The following is a 27,716-nucleotide window of genomic DNA, read 5'->3' as shown; positions in this document are numbered from 1 at the left end:
TCATGTCACTTTGTCTCTCCATCACACACATACATATGCACAAGGGCAAAACGAGGTGATCTGTCCCACCAGGTCCACATGGTACTTCACACTCTGCCAGCATAATGACATAGCATGGGCTCTCTCCGCAGCCAGCGTCTGTCCATCAGCTTCCCCAGAGCGAGCCGTTTAAAATGGATCTGGGTCACAGTGGGATCCCCTCTGTCCACCCGCTGGAACCTGGAAGCATTCGATTCATTTATGACAGAGCTGCCTGCATTACTACAGCCAATCCATGTGACACACTTTAGTGGCAGTGAGAGCTGCTGCATTATGTATTAACACTTAGCAGGTGCGTTCTCTTCTATACACTTGAAGTGCTGAGCTCTGTGTCAGTTGGATTTGGTAATGCCTCAGTGTGAATGATAAAACTGATATCTAGAAGAGAAGGAAGAATTCCCCTGATGTTTGCTCCACTTTCATGGTCAGTTGTGGTATTACTGCAGCAGCAATAGTTTAAACCTTTAACATCAGTCGCTGTACAGACTAGAGACCATCTTGCAATCACACCAGCCACCATAGAGCGATCTGCAAATGAAACAAATATGGGTCAGGGGCATAAAGTGGGGAGAACTGGCCCCTTCCCTACTTCCTACTTCCAGCATTGTTGCTCGGACCACACCCAACCCCAGCCTTCGCATTAGTGACTACATCTTACACTTGTGATGTTATTGCTGTGATAAAATATGTCCACAGACAAATATAAAAACACCTGGCAAAATTCTCAAAACCATTTCTGTGGTAGTTGCCTACAATAGTTGTCTCCAGGATAACATTTTGCCAAAGTGACATACACAGACTCACGGGTGAAAACAACACCAGTCCCACTGTCACAGCTGGTAAAAATTGCAATGTTCTGCTGGGAAAACTTTGGTCCTGGCATTCATATGGATGCACCTGACGCACTCCTTCCACCCAAACACCATTTCAGACCAAGTACACCCCTCATGGCAACAGCACTTCCCAATGGCAGTGGCTCCCCCCAGCATAACAATGCGCTATGCTACACAGCAAAAACTGCCCAGGACTTGCCCAGTATGCGACAAAAAGCTCAAGGCATCGACCTGGCCTCCAAATTCCCCAGATTCCAATCTGATCAAGCATTTGTTGGACATGCCATTACCCCATAGGTACCCACGATCCACGATGGGGCCTCCTTGAATTGGAGTTTGGCTCTGAACTGTCGAGGCACAGACACAGGATTTCTGGGGGGTGTTCTGTGGTGTGTGGCACTGAGGTGTTGGTGGTGTATCCTTTGAGTCTTGTGGGTTGCAAAGTGTGGTACAAGCACATTCCCAGGGATGCTCCAACGGATTGGGATCAGTGACTCTATCTTCTTAGGAAACTCAGTGGCCTTGGTGTTAGTCAGCAGATTTTAGTATTAGTGTACAAAACTATGGTTGAGAGTGATTTAACTTTTCACCCCACTGCCTGGTATGGTTATCTTAACTGTACATCCAAGAATAAACTCTCTAGGATTGTGACAATGGCAACTAAAATAGTTGGCCACAAAAGCTTTTGTCCCAACTCTTTACAGAAAGGACGAGGAAGAAAGCGAGGAGTATCTTGGCAGATAGTTCCCATGCCAGAGTCCCTCTGGCAACAAAAAGTGTATTTAAGAAGTCCTTTATCCTAAGTGCCATTAATTTCCTTAACTCAACAAAGTGACTGATGAGTTTTTGAACCATAGACAGACAATGGGCTGATTAAATGTGTTAAGCATTTTGTAATGACTTTGTATGTTTGTTTTACTGAATATTTGATTGGTTTTTACAGTGTTGTCTATTGAGTCTGGTGAGCAAAAGACAAAGTCCCACTCCTGGTGGATAATAAAGATTCTATTGTGTTTGGGGCAGCAGAGCATGTGGGATAAAGACTGTATATTAATCCACCTCTGAGAATAGTTCCAAACAAATTACTACTTACTCCCGTTTGTGACATGTAAGATATTCTGTATATTCTAGAAGATACTGTATGTTTGCAATATCTTGAAAGATTGTTAGTAAGGTAGCTCTTTTTTTATGGTTAAGGTTGTACTATTGGTCCCTTAGTTCCTTTTAAAGGTCCAGTGTTTAGGATTAGACTCAGTGGAAGAGGACCTGCTTTGTATGTAGATATAAATGGCTCAATCTAAGATAACAAAAACACAACAATTCTTATTTTCAGGTGATTTTACACGAATTCAGACACAGTTATCTATATTATATACCATTTCTTCCAATAGATGCATCCAAATCCTACACACTGAACCTTTTAAGGCTTATTTTCACAGCCCAACATGGCAGTGTGCTTCAAACTTTGTGGCAACAATACCCCAGTACACAAAGTCAGGTACATAGAAAAATGTTTTTTCCTGGTTGCTGTCATAGCCTCCTCATTCCCCTTTTCCTGTCAGCCTCTCTACTGTCAACCAAGCAATGAAGGTGAAAATGGCCATGAAATATTCTTAGAAAGCAATAAAGAAATGGTTTTCCCAGCTTGAACACGACTGGCCTGCACAGAGCCCTGAGCTCAACCTTATCCAACACCTCTGGGATGAACTGGATCGCCGACTGTGAGCCAGACCTTATCTCCCAACATCAGTGTTCGACCTCACTGGCGCTGTCTTGGCTGAATGGGAGCAAATCCCTGCAGCCAGGTTCAAACATCTGGTGGAAAACATGAATAGAGTGGAGGCTGTTCTGGCAGCACATTAATGCCCATGGTTTTGAAATGACGTGTTTAATAATCACATACGGCTGGAATGCTCTGGTGTCCACATACTTTTCTATATGCAATATAGTTTTAGGCATAGCTTTTTGTGTCATGGATTTTTTATGTCTTTACTGTTTAAATTCACTAAAACATACAGTGTGCTCTGTCAGAATATGTGCACATCAAGTGTTTTTAAAAGGCGCAACTGGAGAGTGACAAACAACGGAAAAAGCTCCTTCCACAGCTGTTGCAACAGACTGTAGTTTATTGCAACAGCAGTGTACTCAATTTCATTTGGTAACCTGTCATTTTTGGTGGAAGAGGATGTCTAAACAAATCAGATTCTGGTAACTGCAACTTTAAGTCCGCATGATGAACTCGACTTTTTCTTCTGGTGAAATTCTCCTGTCTCTGTACTTGTGGAACAAACAAAGAAATACGAATATGAGCATCAGACTGGCCTCAAATAATTTCCAAACATTGCTCCCCTTCAGTTGTTCAGATCTTTGCAGTTTACTTGAGGACGCAAACTCACATTTTCAGACATCTTACTGCAGTTTTCAGATGACATTGCTGCTTTAGTTCTGTTTGGTCAGTGGAGAACAAACACTCCAGCCTCAGAAATAACTATATTTTGTGTGAATTCCCTCTGACTGCTTTGTGTCGTGTGATTTACTCACTTTCCCGAGGCTGATTCACGTCTGGCTACATTTATCGAGTGCTGGGACCAGACTTTTCAGTGACATTCACCCTCCTCATAAACAAGTTATTAGTTTTGGGTTGTTTTTTTTTTACAATGAGTGCTCAGTTTAGTGGCAGAGTTGCTGCACAATAGCAGCAATAAGAGTCAAATACCTCACATAAAGGAGATAATTGGATCACACACATGTAAACCCTGAACTGAGATTACCTCAAAGACAAAACATCCTCGCTGGGTGATAAACTTTTGAACCCTGGTTAAACACCCGTTGTACATTTTAATGTGTAAAATTTATGTGGCAGTCGGTTTGCTGTGCTCTGGAAGAAAAATAGTACCTGCAATTACACAGATAGTAAAAGGTTGTTATTTATTTGGTGCAAAACTGCTTTCATTTCAAGTTCATAGCAGGGTAATTTAGCTGAGCTCTCTGTAGCCGCTGTAATTGGTCCCTTGATCAAACCTGTGTGATTGGAAAGCAGAGTACAGCTTCAGGGAGAGCGGACCAAAGACTTGTTTTATAATTATGGTACACAACGACTTAAAACCATTTAAATGGGGTCTTTACATTTCCTCTTTTCCTGAATTGAATATCAATTTCAGTTGAGATAAACAAGAAACTCCGACAACGCGTTGAAATCTGAACGATTCATCTTTACACTGGCTTAGATCTTAGCAAAAGTCAAATAACATTTGTCAGAAATGTCACATCCACCCGCTGGGGAAAGCATTATCTTTGAAATACAGGCACTGATCTTTAACAAAAGCAGAACACAACCCCCGTCGTCACTTCAAAGCTTGCTAAAGAGCTCATATGTGTAGGTTTATGCTATCAGAGGCAGGTTTTTATTGTCTTTACCACTCGTGTAGGATGATAGATGAACATATTTAAATGCAAATAAGGTACAACTATCACAGATCCATGTTTTGTTTGCTCTGCTGTTCACAAACACAAAGCGTAATTGAATAAAGGCAATATTTTCACTCTGAAATTATTTGAACTCCCATCGCTGCTCAGTGATGGAGGTCTCAGATGATGTTGCTTTGTTCTTTAACCACTTGAACAACACGTAACGATATTAGCGCAACATCAAAGATGGATCACCATGAGGTGTAGCTGCTTCCATGTTCCCATATAAGGAGGCTGTAATCAATCATTTTTTGGCAAAGCAGTGGTACACTGTGGGTTCTGTCAAATGGAAGAAACACTCACAGTCCAATAACTGAGCCGTGACAGTTTACCACTCACTTGAGACACACAGAACAAATCAGAGCTTACGTATCTGGGGAAACGGCAAACACTGACCAAACTGGATGGAAAAGACGTCTGATACTCTGTCACACAGAATGATAACATTTGTCAGACTGCTTGTTGTGCTGAACTCACAGCAGGGACTTTCTTTAAAAAGGGTCAGTTTACCTAATCCCAGAACACATATTTCACCCACTTGACCATGGCGACACAGTATCTCGATCAGTGGTTCTCAAACTTTTTTCAATAATGTACCCCCTTTGAAAGAACATTTTTTGGTGGAAACACACAATGAACAAATGTAAATGGGAACATGATTGCATTTTTTGTAGCAGTTGAAAGTTTACAGCAATTTACAAAATATTGAATTTAAGATGTGGTTTATCAAACTTAGTATAATTATTTTAAGAATTATGAATGACTGAAATTTTTTTTACATTTTAAAAAAGCATCTCACGTACCCCCTGCAGTACTCCAAAGTACCCCTGGGGATACCGTACCCCCATTTGAGAAACATTGATTTTGATCATCCAAGAGGTGTCTGGATTATTAAGGCAGGACAGGTTATTTGTATCGGTTATTACAGGACAAAATGGCCATTTCAAAGTGTTTACATAATGTATGAAACAAGTAGACTTTAGACACCTATAGGGCTTTTCCATTGGCACTGTTGGCCGGGCCGAGTCAAACCATGCTACGTTAATTTGTGTTTCCATTACCGGGTTAAACGTAGTGAGTTGTGCTGTGTTGTGCCCAAGATGGACCATCTTCGGGGGGGGGTCTAAGTGTGCCTGACTGCCTCCACACAGGTTGCGGTGACATCAGATGGGCTTTATTATAATTATTTATAATGTCAATAATGAAGCCTCAAAAGAGGTTATTAGTTTATTAATTGTGTTACTAATTACTGTGCTGCTCAAAAGCTACTGGCAGCTACCAGCAACTTTTAAGCAAGTGCACTTTCAGGCAGGTAGCACTGTTGTATAAGGATACAAATCCCTGCCACACTGAGATGACATGCCGAGTCAAACCGAGTCAAGTCGAGCCACCACATGTATGGAAAAGGGTTATCTACAGCTATGCTAGCTCTGTGTCCCAGCAGTGTCCAAAACGTTGAGACCAGCACATTCTCACTCCAGCTCGATGAATACCTCCATTTTGTCAGTGGGCATCAGCATCAGACACAGATATAGAGAGGCCCACCTCTCACCATGGTGATATCCACACTCCGGGTCGGGAAGGCGGTAATGCATTTACAAGCTGGTTGCCAACCACCAGAAAACGTAGAAGAAGAAGAATGCAAGACTTGGTTTGTTTCCGGTTCTGCGGAAAACTCCCGCGAGTTCGTAGTTCGTAGTCCGTACTTTTTTTTTTAAAGATATTTTTTGGGCCATTTTGCCTTTAATGGACAGGACAGACAAGCGTGAAGGGGGGAGAGAGAGAGAGGGGATGACATGCAGCAAAGGGCCACAGGCTGGATTCAAACCTGGGCCACTGTGGCAACAGCCTTGTACATGGGGCGCCTGCTCTACCACTAAGCCACAGAAGCCCCAAAGTCCGTACATTTAATGGAAACACACAGGATTCCTATTTCTTTTAAAGCGCATTTCCCAATGATTCAGATCACTTTTGGATGGAAACATAGCTATACTTTGACGTTAAGGTCCACTGACAAAGAGGTGGCATTTGAAGAGTTGGGACGAGAAAGTGTTGCTGCAACTGTAAAAAGACACTGCCATTAAAATTTTTAATGTCAAATGAAACTCACCAAAGATACCAAAAGAAGTTACCAAAGATATGTTTTTTTGGTATTTTGAGTGAAGTAACCCTGTAACGCCAAGGATAAGGACAGTCTGATGCTATGACTGATTTTCCTCTTGTCACTCTCTGTTCTACCCACAATAGGAAACCACCACCATGACTTCCAGCACAGCCACCTGGATCTGACTGCGCTCACACCTAAACTGGGTAAGAAAACAATGTAATGTAGCATCGTCCTTAACTGGAGGTATGCCATTATTTATAGTGCAAAGGATCACTGTGTAAACTTACAATGAAAAAGTACATGTGAAATGCATTTCCAGAAAAGCATGCTGTATCTTTTCAGTACTAAAGTAAAGTTCTGCTCTGACTTTGAGGGGTGGTGATTGACCCGACTTGACATTCCCAAATGATATGCATTATTATATTTCTCTAAATGAAAGTAAGCCAAACAATTCTTGTGATTTCCAATTTCAAGGACAAAAGTATATCTTTCACGGGGAAATTAAAATCTGAGAAACTGATAAAGAAGTCCGCAGAGAAAATGAAAAGCAAAACAGTGTATGATAATCAAAGGATCATCTGTGTAGTTTGCTGCAGATATTGAAAACTCAATTACTGTTATTGCATTCTATCTATTTCTCTAAATGTGATTTTCTGTGAAAGGAGAGCAAGTTTAAGTGTGGAGTTACTGAATACTCCTGCATCTAAACGGCAATGAAATGAAACACTGAGTAATTAAAGAGGGAATCTGGCCTTACTGGTTATGAAAAAACTCCCTTCTATGATATTCTAAAAACTGCAGAGGCCAACATTTTGTGTCAGTGTCGTTGATTCATCATACAAACTTTTCTAGCATTAATGGAGCGCTGCAGTCCACATTCTGCATGCGCTTGTCTGCCTCTTAAGCAGGACGGCCTTTTCACTGGGAAAATGGGTTTCAAAAGTACTTTCAGCACCAAATAAAACTCTTCAAACTGCACTTTTGAAGTCTATTTAGTTTCTGATGAGGATGGTAGCTCTTATGCATAATTCCAGAGTTGCTGGTTTAGACTTTGTGTTAACCCTTGGCAACATTCCTGCAGTACTGGCTTTGAACAAGGGCAACCTCTATAGTATGGGAGGTTTGGTTGAAGAATACTGTGCACATTGATTGTCATTGATCCTTTCTTTCTCACTTGGATTTGTTAGCCCACAGACAAATGAGATACGGTAAGTAATACACATACACCTGGTGTTTATGTGTATTTTTTCTTCACTTTTTCTTCCACATATATCATGTAGAGATCAAAATTCTTCAGCTGCACACTGGGGGTCATTTTTTTATTCTCCTTTTGTTTCTCCCTTTTTAAGCGCTTGTGTATTTTTTGCTGCCACAAAATTTCACGCCGTTGCATTACAATCCATGACCTTTGGTCTGATCTCAGAATCTTTTCTTCACACATTATTTCTACTCTTTCACTCCACCTAACTGGCTCTATCTTCCCTACAAACCCACACACATGCCAGCACACTCTTTTTCCAATTCAGTGAATGTCTCCCCTCTACACCATATGTTCCTTGGTGTTGTGTGTCCCTGTCCCTCCTTGCTGCAGTAGTCACCCAGTCCTATTTTTAAATCCAGCACCACAGTCCCTGCCCGTATCCCAGCCCGCCCCGCCCGCTGCGCCTCTTGACCCATGACTGGGCGTCCCAAATACTGAAGCCACAGGAGCTCTGTGCAGTGCAGGGAGCCTTCATGGTGCCATACATATCACTGATACCCAAAAGTGAACTGTTAAAGGCATTTCGCAATGTGTCACTTGAGCTGCTTAGACACAGTTAACAGATTTGCAGCTTGCTCAGAATGTGTGAAGGATAAGAAGCACAGATTAGTACATTTTACTCATGCTACAAGTTGTCAACATTCAGTAAACCGTGACCTTGAAATACTCAATGGAAAGTCACCAGACTCCCTTCAAAAATCAAGTTTAGTTCGGGCAATAAATACTATAGTTTCTAAAATGTTGTCAAAACCACTTCTGAATTGTTAGGGTGTTCTTTTAAATTTAACACTGGACATCAAAATTTCCAGTTCATCATCCAAGCATGTTACCTCCTTTTAAACTTTTTGTACTGTTTAGTTAAAGTTCCATACCCGACCAAAAACACTCAGTCAGTGTAAGAATGGGATACATTTATTTGCAGATGACACCATTTTGTAAATGTACAAACAGAGGAGGAGAAAGGATAGTATCTGAAGTAAAATAACACAACAAGCAAGACTTATGTAGTGCCACTCCCGACATAAATAAATGTAAAAAAAAATATGTAAAAAAATATGTAAAAAAAAAAAAAAAATAAAAAAAAAAAAATACTCTGCTATGATTCCTTTTAACATGGATTTTCATAAGAAACTTTTAAAAAGGAGGAAACAGATCTACTCTGCATCTCCCTCATTAAGAAATTCTAGATCTGGCCTCCGCACTATCCACCACCAATGCTTGGGCTAGGTTTTATTTTTATTTTTTGCTTCTCCAGGGCTGGCTTCTAGTGCTAGGTTGACAGCTGCGAGAACAGTGTGCATCAAGATGGCTAGCCTTAACATTAGAGAAAATATTGAAAAGATTTGAGCCATGGTCTGACCCAGTCTCAGATGAGGAGTCTGTCATGCACCAAAATGGGCAACTCGCAAACATATCTGAATAGTAAATGTAGTTAGCATCCATTATTTGTCCATGTTGTTTGTTATGTTATTAGCTTTTGGGCTAACTGGCAGTGGCCAACACATCGTTAATTGTTGTGTAATGTACAGTAATATCTGCTGCAGTGGGGTTTTAGGTAGGTAGTGGAAGGAAGCTCCAAAATCCAGGTAACATCCACACTCCAACATATTTGCTATCATAACTTTCACTGTGGTAATCCTAACTCTGCTCTCTGCACTGATAAGTCTGCTCTGCACTGGAGGTTTTGGGTTTCTTTGCCAGTGTCGTGTCGAAGTCTGTTCCCCTATCAAAGTGTGTTTCCTGTATTAGACAGCAATTGGCTTTCATATTGGTGACATATGTAATCGAGCTGGTCCGGCGTATGCATATGAATCTCAGATTTTGGGGAAGTGCACAGACATCGCCTTCTTCAACAGAGGAATGTGAGAACACCTCTCCAGTGACAAACTCTGCAATCTCAAAGTCAGACATTTTAGGGACATAAACATAAGAGGATCTTTAAATATTTAAAATGGTCGTAGTACATAATGTACAAAGTCATTCTCAACTACCTAACTACAGGTAGTGTATGCTGTGTCAGTGCATTGGCTGTATCAATTAAACACAGTCTTGTGTTCAAATAAAATGAGCCAAATATTCACTTCACATTTGGACTGAGTGCACATCTAGGAGTTAATGCAGAACAGTGGCTCCCTGCCTGCAGCCGTGGCTCTAATAACCCAACATGCTGATATTGATTCTGGAGCAAATAGGTCAAAATCAAACTGCTGTACATCTCAAAATGCATCCAGACCTTTACAACCACTACAACCCTCCTTCCATAAAGCAAAAGAGCACAAGCACATCCAGCACAAGTCTTTCTCAATTCACACTTCTCACCACATCACATGGCCCTCTATATCAGCCTCCCTTTCTCTCCTTCAGTAAAGACTCCCAGTGTAAAACCCATCTTTCTTACTGACTGTACTCTTGACTCCACCGCACCGCTTCCTCCCCTGTCCCCTGTCCCCTGTAGAGAGACCCCAGCGGATGAACAACATCCTGACCTCAGCCACGGAGCCCTACGACCTGTCCCTGTCCAGATCCTTCCAGAACCTCAGCCATCTGCCGCCCTCCTACGAGCTGGCCCTCAAGTCTGACTTAAGTAAATACTCCTCCTCTCTCCACAGATTAAGTAGGTGGTCCTTCATTCGTTCTTCGTCGCCTTTTTTTTTTTTTTTTTTTTTGCCTGATGCGCTAAAAAAAGACAGGGAATGACGTCACCCTCATGCCCTGTGCATTAAAGGGTTGCCACATTCACCGCGTCTGGCCTGATGAAACATCTGAATGTCCATTACAGAGACATGAATCATGATAAGTATCCCCAGATGTTTGGTGGCTCATCCTGCAGTTAATGCTCTCACTTTTTCACCTTTTTGGCAAATAAACTTTTTAAAATGCATGACAACACGTGAAAGCCTCCATACTCATTCCCATCGACTCATCTATCGGTCCAATCGGCTGACATCTAATTGGCGTGTAATTTGGCTCCATCTGCAGCCCATGTCATGTTGTTAATGTCTCTTAATGACATATTAAGAGGGGTTTTTTTTCAGCTGAATGGCTTCTATACAGCAACAAGATGGCGCTTTAATGTCTTAGCAGTGCTACAGTTCATTATTTTCACTGTGACAATTGCAGCTGGATGATGACATGGATGCAGCCTCTTGACCAGTGCATATTGCTGCATGTGTCTTGTCTTTATTTAAATATCCTTTTACTGATTAAACCTTTATCAAACCAGGGAGTCTCTTGGGAAACATTTCCTTTTTTACAAAACAAACCTAGCCAAAATGGGTTGTACCAATCATGCATAATTAATTTACAGCCTTTACATATACGTACATATATGTGGTACTATAATGAAAGAAAGCGTAACTGCTTAAAACAGTTACATTCTTCATAAAACATGTTCTGAATGTTGGGTTTGAATGCCTGATAGGAAGGCAGTGTTTCCAATTATAAGTTTATCTTGTAGAGGATTCCAACAATGACAATTATTTATGTTGGGTTTTGATCTGATAGTTTTTGAAGCAGTAGAAAGCATTCTGAGGTAGATAGGGCACTCACCAAGGATGGCCTTCCAGATGAAACGATGCATATGAATCTTCCTCTGTATTTTAAGTTAAGTTGTCTGATTTACATTTACACAGTGGTGAATTTGTGGGCCATCATTTAAAATAAAAGATTATGGGTGCTTTAAAATCAAACCTGTTTGGTGCAGCTCAAAATAGCACTGGGGAATGTACCCAGTAGTTTGTTCAGGCTGGTGTGAAAACTGTTTAACTGACTGGTGCACACCAAACAGGAGGACCAAGACCACCTGAAAGCGTTTGGGGAGAGAAAGCAAAACAGGCCAACCAAAGGATTTTACAATATTATTTATGTGATTTTAGCATGAATTAAAAGGTTGACTATTGAGAAATATATCTGTGTAAGCAGCATACATAGTTATTCCGGATTGGGTAACCAAGGTAATGTGCACTGTCTGTCTGTCACTATAAGTCACAAGTGACAAGTGACAGTTTTGTTGTGTTTGTGTCCTCCTCCATGTATTTTAGCAGATCCTCATTCAGAAATAGCGAAGTGTAGCGACCACACAGTAACTACAGCCTGATGTCATCCCCAGATCTTCAAATGCTAACACTTTTTCATGCCCCTAAGTGTGTGATATTGATGTCAGAGGCACCCTTTAGCATCTCAGCTTTCAATGAATTCCATTGTAAAACTTGATGCTGACACAGACTTTCACTCAAGAGACTACAGTCCGTGTTTTGTCTGAAACCAAAAGTTAGTCTTGTTTTAATGTAACGTTATGTAATTTACGTACCTACATCCCATGTGGAACCAAAGGTCAATGCTGTTTAAAGTAACGTTTTGTAATTTACATAACTATGTCCTGTGGAAAACCAAAAGTCACCATTGTTTGAACGTAAAGTTACATAATTTACGTATGGCCTGCATGACATACTTACGTCATGGTGCATTACATATCAAACGTACTTAATTAAACTCAAAACAAAATATTTTTTAAACCTAACCAAGTAGTTTTGTTGCCATCACAACATTAATCATGTGTTACAATGTACTTTGGCTGTGCATCACATAAGCCCTTTTAAAATAGGAATTGTGCAAATTTGCAGGAAAGCCCAATCAGTCTTCTTTCAACATTGGCAGTATAAAAACAAAATCGGGGAGTGCAGCAAAATGTTGCCTACCTACTTTTGTTCATACAGAATGTGCCTTTTTCGGGGCAATGGGGTGCGTGAGCAAGTAATAAAACGTGTAGCTTAGCGTGTGACATAAACAGCGACATACTCTGAGGGAAGCCGCGGCTCGTCAGTCCTTCGGTGATTCTCTCCCCGTCATTTGACGGTTAATGGCCTCTTTGTTTGCGAGGACAAGGAGGGCGCGCACTTCTTTGTCTCCCCACTTGCTCATATTTACTGTAGTGTCTGTCAGGTTTGTGTTTCCCTCTTGCTACTAGCTGCTCACTAATTCCTGCTATCATCTGTTTCCTGTTTATCCACCGCCAGTGGGTCGCACGTGCAGTGTCATCAACAGCTCCTCCCACAAGTCATCAACAGCCCCTCCCCCTGGCGGAAGGGTGCCTCGTTCTTTTTAAACCAAAAGGTTTCCGCCAATATGACTACCCTACAAGGCGGAAAATTGGGCACCGCGAATCAACTTGCCAATCCTGCTCTGTGTGTCTAAACACTCGCAGCTTACCGGTAAAACGGCCCAACATTCGCCGAAAATATGGCAGTGTAAAAGGGGCTATAGAAACACTGAAGGGTGCCCTGTGCATAACTATGAGACTCCATAGGGCCTGACAAAGTGTTGGTATTTGCTGACCTGTGAATGAAAACAGGCTGATAACTGTCCAAATAAATATTTCAAAATATTTGCATAAAGAATCTTTTTTAACAGATCATGTTATCTAGCAGAATGGGTTTTAAAGGGTTAGAAATTTGTTTTTTGGGCATTTACAGTGAGATTTAATTGGTAAAACAATAATTGAATTTGAAAAGGCAGCCTGGCCATTGCTAATCGTTGCAGTGGGCCTGATTATCTGTTATATGCTAGTTTGCAATATAACGAGTGACAAAGGGTGAAAATGTGCAATGCAGATAGTGTAACTCGTTTCTTTAATCTGAATACTCTGTTTAGATAATGCCAAGGTGTATAAAAAGTAGAATCATTGTTGCATTTATCTCTCTTCTGTTGCGAACTGATGCAGAACTCTGGAGAATTTTGCAAACATGGTTCAAACAGAACCTTTTAAAGCACCAGGAACAAAAACACTTTATAAAGTCTTCCATTTTTAGTCGACTACTTACACTTCAGATCCTCCACTTGAGACCATCCATTTTTCATGCGTCAGTTTTTGAGATGAACCGCTTTCAGATGAGCTAAAAATGTTGAATTATAGGGGAATTGGTCGCAGCTGGACTCCTCTCTTCTGAATATGAAAATTACTTTGAGTCAGTGAACTCATCGAATGGCACATTTTTCTCACACAGCTTTCACCTTCAGACTTTCCTAAATATACTCAAGTAAACAGACATTGAATATGTGCTGCTAAGTGTGCCATCATGTTGCCGCTTTGTCAGTCGATTGATTCAAGCGCAACTGTGGAAACACACTGTATGCTTGCTTGTGTACTGTGCTGTGAGTTATCGCATTTAACCGATTTGTTGACAGAAAATCTTTTCTAAAAACATTTCCTTTGGCCTTAAGAAGCTACTCTGTGTTTACAGTGATTTATCAGAGAAAACACTGCAGAACATTAGAGAGTACTTGTGCTGTACTTTCCTCTTCAAAGCATTATTTGCAGGAATGAATTCAATGCATAGCAGATTTACAAATTGCTATGCAGTTGTATGGAATGCACGTGAATGCACCATTCACTGTCCTTGAATCTTAAGAGATGTTACACACTCAGAGAAAGCTATTTAAATGTGTCATTGGGTTGTGTGATAGAAAAACATTCATCGGCGCAATCTCCTTTCAGCCCATTCAACGTTGGTCTTTTATACGTTTGCCTTCTCTCTCCCTTATCAACTCTGGGCTTTGCTCTTATCTTCCTGGAGCCTTGTACACACACACAGAAAACCACAGAGATGAATCACACCAGACGACAAAGAGGCTTTTTGAATTTGAGACAGGAGGTCTGCCGAATTTGTCACACGAGCAAGCAAAGTCGTCCCTTTAAGAAAGCCCTTCCACTTGGAAAAAAAAAAATTAAATTGTGGGTTCAAGCATGTGTGAGGTCTTTGGAAACAAGCCTAAAAGTAATATAATTAGTTGCGATTTTAATTAAACCATCTGGAGAGATGATGATGACTAAATTAAATCAGTACGGTTTATTTGCAAGTGTGTGCGTGCTTGTGTGTGTGGCTGCTCCTCCAACCTGTCTGTCCTTCAGTGATGTCGACAAGGCAGAGATTGAGGACGCTGCTCTAAGTGACCTGCTCAGCTCCTCCAAGGAGGCTGCAAAAAGGAGGAGAAACAAATCTTGTTTGGCTTTGTTGTCTTTCACCTTAATCACCCTAAAAGGGATTAAAACACCTTTAAGAACAAACAAGCCACCTTTAATCCTCCCAAAAAGGAAAAAAAAAAGTAATTAAATTGCTACATGTCCCCCTTTAATTTCACCGCTCCTGCTCCAAACCTCTTTGAAAATCACTTTATAATTGATGTTCGACCAGTTTCACGAGTGTTAGTGCATTATATGATTACAGTCTTCTGTGATCAATAGCTGACACATAAATATACTGGTTATATTGAATCTAATCTAGCAGAGTGGGAGCTGGGGTTTAATTAGCCGTTGTTAGCTATTTCCTGTTTGCATCTCCGCTTCACGTTTGGGACCTATTACCCTCTCGCAATCATGTTAATTGTAAAGTGCTGCATTTTATCAGCACCGCAGAGATGAGATGGAGCAATATGCATCACCCGTGTTAAATCATTCCAGTCGCTTAATGTGTAAACGCTGTAACATGTGTACACTTATAAAAAGCAGGTCTTAAATCAAGTGGTGGAAAAGGCAGTTTTGGAAGTGCATTTGTAGTCTGACATTTTAAGGCAGCAGAGAAACCCATTGAAATTAATATTACAGTGAATTCTCAAATCTATTTATGTTAATGGTAGAGTGAGGGCTGATTTCTATTATATTATATTTCAGTAAGAAGCCTTTCTGTTTTAACTTGCTGTTGATGCTAATTACTTCCAAATCAACACTGCCTTCATGTTTACATGTTGTCATAATACATTCAAATTATTGTACATTTCCTTGGCACTTGTTCTGTCAGTACTACAAACAACAATTCTGTCATAATCACCACTCGTTGGCTCGGAGTTTCTCTTTTCAATAGAAACATCTTTTCATTCAGGAATTGTTTCCAGTGGCATGTGTTTTTCAGTCAATCACTGTAAAGTTGGCATCAATGGACATGAACACACTCAACACACAGATTTGCATTAAAAGGCTTCCAGGAACTCAAGAAACATAACCCCTCCATTTCCTGCCCATATGGAAATGTAATTTATAAACATATTGAATTTCTATATATGAAATATATGTACATATGAAGTAAAAATAATTCTGTACATATCTGTACACACTATATATGTATAATAATAATAGAGTAATTACATAAATTTCATTTTTCAAAAAACATAGTGTGCACATACTGTACATGTTGCATATACTGTACTTGTTTTTACTTAGTCTTTATTGGTTGGTGTCAGTCACCAGTCCTCTGGCTTTTACCTGAAACTTGCCTTTTATTTTAAAATGTATGTTATTTGTCTTTTCGCATCATAGCAGGGCATAATGCATTCCTGCCACATTAACATTTAAGTGTATAATCGTTATAGATCTCACACAGTGACTGGAGTTTGACCTATTGATGGAGCTATGGGCCACAGCTTCTCGATTGTGTGTATACTTGTAGCCTCTGGTTGAGTTTGGTGACATTTCCTGCCATAATGTCACATCCAAACCAAGCCTTCAGGGAAAAATGCTGGACCACATCGCCACAGGCCAAAGTTAGGCCTCTTGCATTGGGAATGCACAGAGCAGTGGACATGAAACCCCTCATGGAGGGACAATAAGGTGACCTTCTGTATCCAGGCATGACATCTCTCCAAAAGCAGCCGAGCATCCACACAAACAATTCCCATCATCCCTCTTCTCCACGACTCGGTGAAGCGTGGTATGGTCCTAAAACGGCCATTTGACCTCAGTGTTCTGCAATAATTAACTACTGCAGAGGTAACGACCCCTCAGCCGCAACAGTTAATCAGTGAGCTTCTGTGGTAGTGTCCCCCTGTGAGCCAGCACTGCCAAAAACAGGTAGATAAAAGTCTGCCAAGAGCTGATTGCCGCCTGTGGTTAATACAGCCGTAAATGACTTCGCCATTAGGAACACCCAGCGGAGAGCCCGACCTGCTTTCTGGCAGGGGATTTAAACAACTGGTTGCCCGTTCAGGCACAACCAGCTCATGAACTATTGAGTATTGTAGCATGCTGATGAGTCCTCTCTGCACCGAAGGACAACTACACTGATGAGTCTGCTGTTGTTCTGTTTTTTCATGAAAAAAGAGGACAAAACCATTCAAACTGTGGACAATTAAACTTTGTGTGTTGATTACCATTATCACACCATCCCTTCAGCAGCAGCCATGAGGTGTAGGACAAATATGATCGAGACTAAATGCATCAACATATTCCTCTCTAATGCTTTACAACCACTCTTGGCCCTGGTGGTCCATGGCCTGTTTCACAAGAGTAATTTCTGAGCACTGCTTACATGCAGATTTCAAACTGTGGCAGCATCACAAATGATTGGTGCTTGCAAATTGCAAATAACTTCGCAAGTCCGACAGGGCTCCTGCATGCTCATGCAGAAACTTCTGTTTAATTAATGAAATGTGTCAAAATTAACAGGAAATTATCTCGTGCTGCAAACTGCAGGTTGCTAGTTGTAAAGGTCTTTTCAGACCAAACGTGAATCATTTGTGGGAAGTTAAATCTGAGTTGGCCTTGGTGTGAAAACTTTCAATGTGAAAAATTGTCAATGAATTTAAATGTGGTGAAACAGGCCCCTGGTACTGTGTGAGGATGGGAATGGAGAAGAGGTTCCACATTGGCCAATCAGTTGGTGGTGTATGCCCTCAACCTTATCGACTTTTATCAATGCTGGCATGCTTCCCTGACGTCAGACCCCTGCGTCTATGCTGCTGCATGCAGCAAGAAGGATTCATGATGCAGAGGAAGAAACTGTTTCAATTTCAAGTTAAGGTGGAAACAGCAGCAATATGCTGAAACATCTTTCTACATGACATGAGCTTAAAGGGCCAGTGTGTAAAATGGGTTGAAAACAGTGACATCAGTGGTCAAATTCTAGATTGCAGGGCTCACTCGCTCACCCCTCCCGTCAGGTAAATGACAGTGGCCTCGTAGGGACAAAAAGCCTTGCGCACTACTTTTTCAGGAGTAGGTCTATCTAGCAACGAGGTGAATGTTTATTTAGAAATCTAAGCCATGTTACGATATTGTAATGAATCCCTCACGAGCAGGAGACCAGAGGAGCGTTCGGGAAAAAGGCCCGTTTATTTGAGCACTCCAGAAACTCTGGTAACACTCCACTCCGTCCCAAACTCTGACTCTTCTAGCGTAACAGACACACTTCATAACTATACACACATACTCGTTTACAATACTGAGTGGGGACCCCCCTCCCCCCTCTGCTCCACCAATCTCCAGCCCGCACACTGACTGACAGCGTAGCCGGTAACAGAGGTCAGCTGTTTATTTAGCCTAGCAATATCTCCGGACTATAGTAGCTGCAATGGACGACTTTGAACGCGATTTTGAAGAGTTTCTTGTAGCGGACACAGACCCAGAGCCATACCTGTTTGAGCCGGAGCATACAGATGAGGAACTCCATGTGTTTGATGCTGAGCGGGTGAGAAGAGAGGCTGAATGCACAGAATGGGATTCGGTGCTACTGCTACCATCGTTGGGAGATATATCACCAGGAGGAAAAGCGCCGCAGAGAGTGCATCACAAGGAGTGAAGTTGCGTCTTCTTTTCCTCGCAAATGACGGTTCGGGTTCATTCTCTCCTGTTGTGTGGTAAGTGTGGTCCATTCGCAAACTTTATAACTAAAAAAACTTTTCACTACTCTCTATCGACGAACTACTAACACTCTCTGCTGTTTCTTCCTCCTTCTTCTTTCCTTCCGCTGTCTTCGTTGGTTCATTTATACACACGAAACGCGTTCTCTGGCTGGCTGGATTGTCCACTCGGTCTGCCGTACATACATGGCGGCAAAGGTGGTGACCTCTCTAAAGCAAGGCCCTTGCTATATATATATATATATATATATATATATATATATATATATATATATATATATATATAAAAGCATAATTATAAGGCTACGAAAACCAAACGAATTTTATTTTATAGCGATTATACACTTGTATAAACATATTAATGGGTAGAATATTCAGATTCAGATTCAGATTGACAATAAACCATGCCAAATATTACACACTGGCCCTTTAAACACCAGCAATGCCATGACACTCTACAAATGAGTGCCACTACTTTCGAATTGAGCAGCACATCTATACCGAGAATTAATATCCAGTGTTATAATGATACTAGTGCCACGCAGCTACACTGTCTTCAGTCTCAGAGATAATTAAACCTGTGTAGGCCCAATTTTACCAACAGAAAACTGACCAGGAATCAATAAGGCAATCAATAAAGAATTGGACTGAAAAGCAGGCATTGGTATCAATATAATCGCATCCTTGGTACTGTGTCATTACTCAGTTCAAATATTTTTTGTGATCTTGCTGCCTAACTGTGACAAAAAAATTCCCCAAATTTGTACTACAGCTTGAAATCCATGCATGGTTTTGTTTCAAATGCACCAGGGCTGTTAGTGTTATTGAATGGCCTCCTAGGAAATGCTGGACTCACTAACTAGAGTGGAAAGCACATTCATATTGTACGAGGGTTTATTTATTCAGAGCAAGCCAGAAGTCTTCATAGTGTTGTCTCTCTCTGATTACCTTTGTCTTTTTGCTCCTCAGGTGATAAGGACATAGATGAATACTACACGAGGAAGCATCATCATTCTGACTTTGGTGGCCGGGGACCAACCCATATGGTGAAGCTGAACGCGGATCCCCAACAGCACCAGCAGCGCCAGCGTCCCCGACGAGTCCAGAGGGCCATGTCCCAGGACCACGTCTTGTCTCCTCCCAGGACGCCACGTCGTGGAGATTACGGCTTATCTTCATACGGCGTCATGGCGGCTGCCGCATACAGCAGCAGCCGGCACCTCTCAGAGGAGCAGCTACTGTCAGCAGACCGCCTCCACTCCCAGGATCCCTTGCTGTCCCCGGCGATGAGGCGTGACAAGTTCCGGGAGAAGGCGATGGCGCGGGCTATGTCTCATGCCGACATGCTAATGCCCGTCACGCCCGTCATGGACCGCCACAAGATGACCAAGATGCACTCTCAACCCAGTGCCTCTAACGACTCCTACAACACGCTGACGGTCAACCACCAAGCATCCACGTCTAAGAGGCAGGCGTTTGCCAACCGACGAACACACACGGTGGACCACCTACAGTACATTCCTGGCCACCACCACACATACCGCACTGCCAGTAAGAATGAAGTAACGGTTTAACCGCAGACTGGTTAGCTGAAGGATACCTGAAACACATCATTGACGTCAACAGAAATCTCCAAAATCAGCAAGTCTCCTCAGCAGAGGTGTTCTGTCTTCTACTTAAAACAACCTCCTACATTAAAACTCTTCCTGCTTTTTAGCACAAGCTTCCTGTGTCATCCAGAATCAACCCCAGCAAAGACATCTCTCTCTTAGAGCATCATAAGGGCTTTGCGCGTTGACACAGAGGGATCCTTCATGCCAGACGTTTGACAGCCTGAAGAAAATATTTTTTAAACTGGACATGGGACTGGAAAGGAATTGTATCAACTTTATAAATATATAAATATACTATATTTACTATTTGTATTTTCAGTCCTTGTTATAGCTTTAGAGATTCTCATTGACTGATGTAAGCACTTCAAGTGGTGCCTCTTGAAATTGTCCCATTTCAACGATGAAGTGGATTTGTGGGTTAAAAAGCACAATTAATGAATTCCCTTTTTTTTGTTGGGTTTATTTTACTCTTCTTCTTTGGTAAACGGCCAGGACATATCAGCTTATTAGTGAAAACAGAGGCTATTTCTGTTGCATACAATAGATGATTGTAAATAGGCTATGTTAGCAGCATTAAAACAAGAAAAGCTGGCCCTTTGACATTATTGTTTTATTTTCTCCCACCTGGAATCTATCATAGATTCTCAATAAATAATTTTAATTTTAGATAAGGCAAAGATCCCAAATTGATATTATTTCCACAGATGTCTGCAAAATATGTGGATGTAATATGTATATGGGGAGTATTTTTTCTTTTTTTAACTGTGCTTGTAGCATAGAATTATTGTGTATGAAACAACCTCTCACCACCGTCGAATGGCAGCTTCAGTCTGCAGACGTAAATCCACAGGTGAAACTGGAGCCTGGTGGTTGTTTAAATTAGCTTAATTTCTGTTCACACATCTCCTTTGCTTTGTCATCCACGAGGATGACCCTACCCGCCCACTCTGCTCGGTTTGTAATTGGCCAGCTGCTTCCATCTTTACATATCAGGTACTTGTTGTGTGGGAACTAAGGGGGGAATAGGTTGAGTTGTAGTTTTGTGTTGACTGAAACAATCAGTACTAAAGAGGACGTCATAATCGCTAGTCAGTCGAGCATTAATTAAAACTGTGAACAGTTTGTCCAGATGTTTTCATTAAAGCAATGCCTTATCATGGAATCCCATGTGCTCTTAATTGAACAATCATGCTTTTGTCACATCTCGTTGTCTTAGCTTTTTGTGCAATATTACTGATTATAGTTTACCAGCAGAACCAGCAGTAAAAACCTGTACAGTGATAGATGATACAGTACATATACCTCAAAAACACTAAATTCAATGAAAGTGGTCTCAAACTTCAAAGGTAAACAATCATTACATACTAGAGGTTTCTATTGGAAATTTGTTACAGTAATCACATTACCTAAATTAGCTTTGTTGAAGGTTTATGGGCTCATAAGTGTGTATAAAGATCTTATGTTCTCAGCTGTTCAGTCGGATGAACTGGAGAGTAGAGGTCTTCATGGGTTCATTTGGTTTCTACTCATCAAAGCCTCGTTTCCACCAAGCAGTCTGGTTCAGTTCAATTCGTTACACATTAGAACGGTTAGCGTGTTTTTCCATCGTTGAGAATTGTAGATGGTACCTAAAGAACAGTTCCATTCTGTCCCGTTTTTTTTGTCACCTCTCTGTTGAGGGATCTAGCACACTGATCCAACACTAAAAGGTGTAGCTGGAAACACTAGTTCCTTGTTTGGTCATGAGAAAATGTACACTCTTGCTCTAAGGACTCATTGTGCAGAGTCGCTATTTTTAAATATTCCATCAATTGCAACAGAGACCCCAAACACTCCAGCCTATTCTTGTTTGTTCTGAAAATGTCTACATACAACCCTGTTTAGCACGGTGCTGACGTTCCTCTGCATTGCCTGTGAAGAGAAAATACAGCAAGTGCTGGAGAGAGCAGTGACATATCAAGTAATAACCCCACCTATATTTAAGAGTACTGTCTTAGGTGGAAACACTTACAGATCCAGGGTTTTGTTTAATCCTCATATGGGATTTGTACCCGTTCTAAGGGTACTATACCTAAAGTGTTTGGTGGAAACGCGTCTTGAGACACAAACCAGAAACATCCAGGCAGGGTCTCGATCTGTTTGTCAATATGCTTAATCAAGACCATTTCAGTCCCAAATTCTGAAATATATGTCCAGATGAGTAAATCCCAAGGAAAAACACTGAAGACCCAAGTTTTTTAAAGATGAATTGTGAATTGGTTTGGGTAGCTCTTCTACAAGCACACTGCTAATCGTGTCCAAAATTTTCGACCTGTGAAGACCTCTACTGAAGAGTCCAAAAACGTTGACAGTATGTATGTTTATAGTCAAACAGTTTGAGGGTCAAAAAAGGGTCTTTAGTAAGAAAATATTTGTGTTTCTTAGACTTGCACTGTCCATTCCCAAAATGGCAAGAATGATCAAAGTTGTGGGTGTCTCTTAGTGATAACATGAATCAGATTATAACTTGACCTTACTGTAGAAGTAAAACATCAGGAACATTGCTGTTTCTATGATCAGATATTTGAGTTGTATGCTACTGTATATAAAGACTTGTTACGATGTTATTTGTATTTGGAACTGTCTTTTTTCAATGGCAGGAGAGCAATGTCTCATTACTCATAAATCCATATTTATGTTGAAATGTGCTCATGTCTTGTTGCACATTTTTTCCTAAGTTGGCTGTCTTTATGGGGTTTTTTTTAATGGTGATGACCTTGTAGGGACGTGGGAAGTCGGCCAAATGAGTTCAACAAATTCATTTCTTTAACTTATTTTAAACTTGATGTGCTACTTTCCTTTTTAATGCCAGGTCTGTATTAAATGATGTCAATTAGAGATTGTCTTTTTTTTCCCTAAAATTATTGTCTTTGTACATATGATATGATTTTTTTTCCTTTCCTTGGAGAGTGCTTGCAGGTAATGAAGTATATTTGATAGCTATGGGTGAGGGGGGGTGTTAATTGTTCAGTAGACCGCTTCAGACAGATATCTGTACCCTTCCACCTCGCTCATCTAATTTTCACAAACTTCTTTTCACTTAATTAATAATGATGTCATCCCAAGAGCCTTTTTATCAATGTGCAATATTTCCTGTTCATGCAGCATAACTCTATAGCCACTTTTAAACTGTTGTGAGGTTCATTTGCTGCCATAAAGGCTTTGTTGTCCTTTTCAATTAGGGCTAGTTGTCTTTCATAGTCAGAGAGAAGGGTTTTTTTTATAATACAGCTAAATGTGGAATGAATGAAACAGGTGTCTGTGTAATTGCACAAATAACTGGAGACTAATTTAAAGGCTTCAAAACAACATAATATGACTGTTCTTGTGCATTTTCTGTTTGTTTACAGACTATTAAAGCACATCATGTGTTGTAATCATCGATTTAATCATTATCATCTTTATGAAATAAGTAGTATCACAAATAGACATTTATTTTGTTGAAAGCTATCATCACAAGAATTGAATGACTTCATGATAGTGATCAGTGTGACTATGAAAGTCGTTATGGGGATTTGTGTGATTTCCTAACCACTTAACACCTTTGTGTTTGACAAAAAAGTAATTTGAATCAGTTATCTTGCTCAATTACTGTTAACCTTGGTGAGATATTATGGTGCTACTTGCACATCAAAAAAAAGCTTAAAGGGGCAAAAAGCGAAATCGTTTGCTGTTGTGCACTGCCTGTAGACCAAAGCAAAGTGTGTCATGAGCCACACCTCCCTCTACCTCTGCTCTCCACCGCCACCGCCCCACCCCCCACTTGCCTCGTCTAAATTTAGTTTAGCAGTTAGCTGATGTCTTTCACTCACTCTTGGTCTCTGCTGTGTTTAGCTATTCCCCTGCCTACTTCAATGATGATGGTACTTAATAAATGTAATATATTTGCTGACATGGAGGTGAGACTCAGTGACTACAAGAGCTGGTAGAAGCGCTCCATAGCTGTAAGTTACTCCAGTAGCCGGTGGCAGCCGACTCGGCTAGAGCCATTGCCGGATCCCGGTTAGTGCTAACAATGGGAGCTAACGCTGATGTTCCTACTCTTCTCCGTGAGTGAGAGCAATGTTTTAGCGTGGCTACATTTTACAATGCTAATTGCAAATGTTAGCTGGGCTGCCGGGCTACTCACCTAACTGTAACGCCTGACCCATTGCTGGGACCGAGCCGCTAATAACTCAAGCTCCGGACATTAACCCATGCTATGATTGTAACATAAATTTAATTGAATCGACATAGTGACATGTGCCTAACGTTACTGTAACACTAATTAAAACAGACATTTGACTTTATGTTGTACCTGTCCAGGAGAAGAAGAGCTAGCTCCGAGTCAGATTGTAGCCCCTTTAGCTCTCACAGTGCTCTCCACCTTGGAAATGCAAGGCCAATGTTAATCCGGGTTCTGTCCCTTTCTTTATCCAACAACTTCTTCGCCAATGATTTTGGCGAAAGAATGTTTCTTTAGAGGTAATGTCGGATCCTGGTCGTCTTCAGGTGAACGTTCCGCTCTCCGCATTTTGCTTCCAAAATACACGCTGCCATTGCTCACTGGCTGTAGCCTTTTATAGGGAGGGAGGGCCAAGGGCTCCGAGAGCAGGGAGGAGGCAGCGATTCACATGAAGGTACATGAACGCGCAGCCGGACCGGCTTGTAAACAAGGGGCTGGAGATCAACACAGAGAGAGGGTGTGTGAGGTCATGCTATACTCCAGATGAAATTACACCTCTAGTTCTTCACATAGCGATTTTTTAATTTCTTCAATCTAGAAATGATGAATATCCGCTTATTGCCCCTTTAAGTCAGATTAAACGAGTTCAAGAGCTGTGAAAAATTATTGTCACTGGCAGGGGCAGAGTGGTGGGGTGACAACCAGGGCTCCAGCCCCAAATGATTTCTTGAGAGCCCAGAAACTATGCTATTCCCTAAAGAAATCTAATATAATTGAGTAAACATGAATCTGTTGGTCTGGGCCCAAGTTATTATGCCATGGATTTAAAGGTAGCAAATTTGTCAGCAAAACATTCATTCTGTGAACATGTACTGCAGCATAGTATAACCAAAATGCATTTCAACTTTATTAATGCTGTTTACACCAAACTCCTACCCTACCAAGGCTATGTTATGTAATTTAAAAATAGTAAGATCAGACAAGTTTGCCTCTATTTAGATGACAGGTGTGAAAATGAGTCATCCTCATCATTTGTTGAGTTATGTATATAGCTGCTGTAAATAGTGAAAAAATGTTCCCAGGGGAGCATGACCCATACCCCTCCAGAGGTTTGCTCTGAGCACCGAAGGTTTACAACGTCTGGCTCCACCTCTGCACACCAGGATAAATATTAGGAACATTAGAGTGACAATTTTCACATAACTCAGAGCAGCTAGCGGCCCAGAAGAGGTTCTGGTTACTTTCTGAAAAACAAACTGACTACAGACCTAGTTTCACGAGGTAAGACCTCATTTTCTCAGCTGGCATGTACTCATTATCTTTGTTCAATTTAATTATGATGTGTTAAAATGCCAATGTGCTGTACAGTTGGAAAATATATAGGCTAAAGCGCTTGGCGATGTTGTTAAGTCTCAGAATACCTTTCTTTCTGACTTGTGATGCTGGGACACATTAGCGTTACCACTAGCTAGCTAGCTGTTGGCATTACTATTCATCTCAGTCATAAATACTGAAGGCAAGCTGATATTTTTACAACTGCATTGTGGCCTCTGTTGTCCAAACTGATGACATTTCATATGGGAGTTTGGTTAAAAACTTTAAATCAGATCTGTGGCAAACTTTAGACATTTCATCAGTAGATGAAACAGGGTAGAAGCATTAGTATTTGAGTAAGTCGCCTAGCACCTTACACCAGAGCCAGCAGGCTGCATAAATGAAAAAAGTGGCCGCAAAAGGCCCCGTAGCTGGCACAGGGCCCCATAGGATGCTTGAAATGTCACACACACACAGGCAGGTGATCCTACGCTCACTACGCTCAATATGCAAGTTGCACATTCCCAGCAAATTACACAAGGGCCCCGCCTCCCCTCATTACGGCCAAGGCCGTGACACCCCTTTGTATCAAAGGGAGTGTTAAAGTTTACAACTTCCATGAGGGGATGAAGTAGAGCTACCCTTCTAGCCAGGAAAAGAGAGAAAAAGAGTGAATTGCCAGGACAGCAGTTAGGTAAACTGTTCTCTTCTATCAAAGTTTGAAGTTAGCAAATAAGAGTCACTTAGCTTGCAGTGCATCGCTCTCTAGCCTGTCTGTCTGTCTCTCTTGCTAACCTTGCTGGGTAGTAAATCTCTCAGTGTCTGTATCTTGCTTCCTTGTTTGCCAGCCACTTCCACGGCTGTGGTCTGTGACTTTCTGACTAACAAAATGAGAGTGTAACACAACTATTTATTAGGTTAGATAAACGGCAAACAGGCAACGATGCTTATAAACTGCAGCTCGGAAAAGATAACTGCATGTTAGTCGTACTGAAATATAAAGTTAAGTTAGTTGTAAGAGTTGTACAGCTGGTACAGAGCCCTTAAGTTCAAGTTTCACTTCAGCTCTCATGATACTGACCCTTTGGAACGTGTTTTAATTCCAATAGTTCGTGGAGTTTTATTCAGCAAGCGAAGGCAGGCTCCCTGTAGCTTCGGTCTTTTTAACTGCCTCTTCCATCAGAGGTATTATTCTTTTTTTTCTTTTTTTTTTGCTTTTCATTCAAAAGAGCACAGATGTTTGCAGTGCTTTTTTCAGTGGTTCCACCCCACTGCCTTTTTAAGCTACTTAACAATGAGCCACAGACAGTTATTTACAAACCAACACAGGACAAATAGAAAGCAACAGATGGAATAGCCACATTTTTTTTAGCGTTGTTCTTTATGCAACCATAAACATGTAATCAAATGTGGCATTTGAGAAGTGGTGCTTTTCAGTTCTCACACTTTCAAAAGACTGGCACAGTTAAACCAATCCCCAGCATGTGACTAAACAACCATTTACTTAAAGAGAGCCTTTGTAAGGTTTCACACTTAATCCAGTTTATTTTCTAGTCCGTTAAAATATGTGGTCAAACGGCAACTTCTCTCTCCATTTGGTTTGTTGTTTCCTACACACAGCTGCATCTGTGATCATGTCCAAAAATGCAAGTCGATACTTGTGACCTTCTGGAGAAAGCTTTTCCTAAGTTTCCTGGGAGAGAAAGGTGCTTGGAGACAACAGCTTTCTTACCATTTTTAGACCGACTGTGTGCTTGGCATTGTGTACAATGAATAAAGAGGTGGCTCTTTAGTTTCCAAGATGGTCACCATGGAACTGTTCCCATGGGAAGTGTCACCTGTGTGCTGAATATTTAGACTTTACATGTTCTGTAAAATGATGTATCTGTCAGTCTTCTTTATATTATTTGTCTTAAAATGTGATTTTTTTTGTTACACATGCAACTCAGTTTCTCGATGCAGTTTTTTGGATACTCAGACTGGGTGCATGTGTGTCCAGAGAGGATTTGGCAGGTCTCAGATGCAAATCCTACAACATATCCTCATCCAATGATTCATATGATATCCCACTGAATTATCACCCCATGAATGATGTTATATACTTTACCTAAAGTTGCAAAGGCTAGGTTTAGAAAAAGAAACATGGCACCTTAAAGTGATGGTTCCGAACACTGGTCTTCAGGGGAAAGTCCTGTGTTTTGTAACCCATCCACCGCCCCAGCCTGCCTCCTTTCTAGACCACTTCCTTCTT

The 27,716-nt window shown here is 41.1% G+C and overlaps 1 protein-coding gene across 4 annotated transcripts in view; it reads left to right on the top strand.

Moving 5' to 3' along the window:
- shisa6a (shisa family member 6a) overlaps nt 1-23,491 on the top strand; it is a 106,923-nt gene extending 83,432 nt beyond the window's left edge. Inside the window, exons 6-9 of one of the 4 annotated variants that reach the window (XM_033645627.2) lie at nt 6,588-6,650; nt 7,635-7,655; nt 10,164-10,322; nt 19,304-23,491. In XM_033645627.2, coding sequence (XP_033501518.1) covers nt 6,588-6,650; nt 7,635-7,655; nt 10,164-10,322; nt 19,304-19,908 — 848 coding nt within the window. In that variant the 3' untranslated portion in view covers nt 19,909-23,491. The remainder of the gene's footprint in view (nt 1-6,587; nt 6,651-7,634; nt 7,656-10,163; nt 10,323-19,303) is intronic. The other 3 variants (XM_033645625.2, XM_078161319.1, XM_033645626.2) reach the window with 3 other exon arrangements.
- The last annotated feature ends 4,225 nt before the right edge of the window (nt 23,492-27,716 follow it).

This window comes from Epinephelus lanceolatus, chromosome 18, assembly GCF_041903045.1.
Source record: "Epinephelus lanceolatus isolate andai-2023 chromosome 18, ASM4190304v1, whole genome shotgun sequence".
In the NCBI taxonomy this organism is placed as follows: Eukaryota; Metazoa; Chordata; class Actinopteri; order Perciformes; family Serranidae; genus Epinephelus; species Epinephelus lanceolatus.
This window is presented reverse-complemented; position numbering and strand designations above follow the sequence as displayed.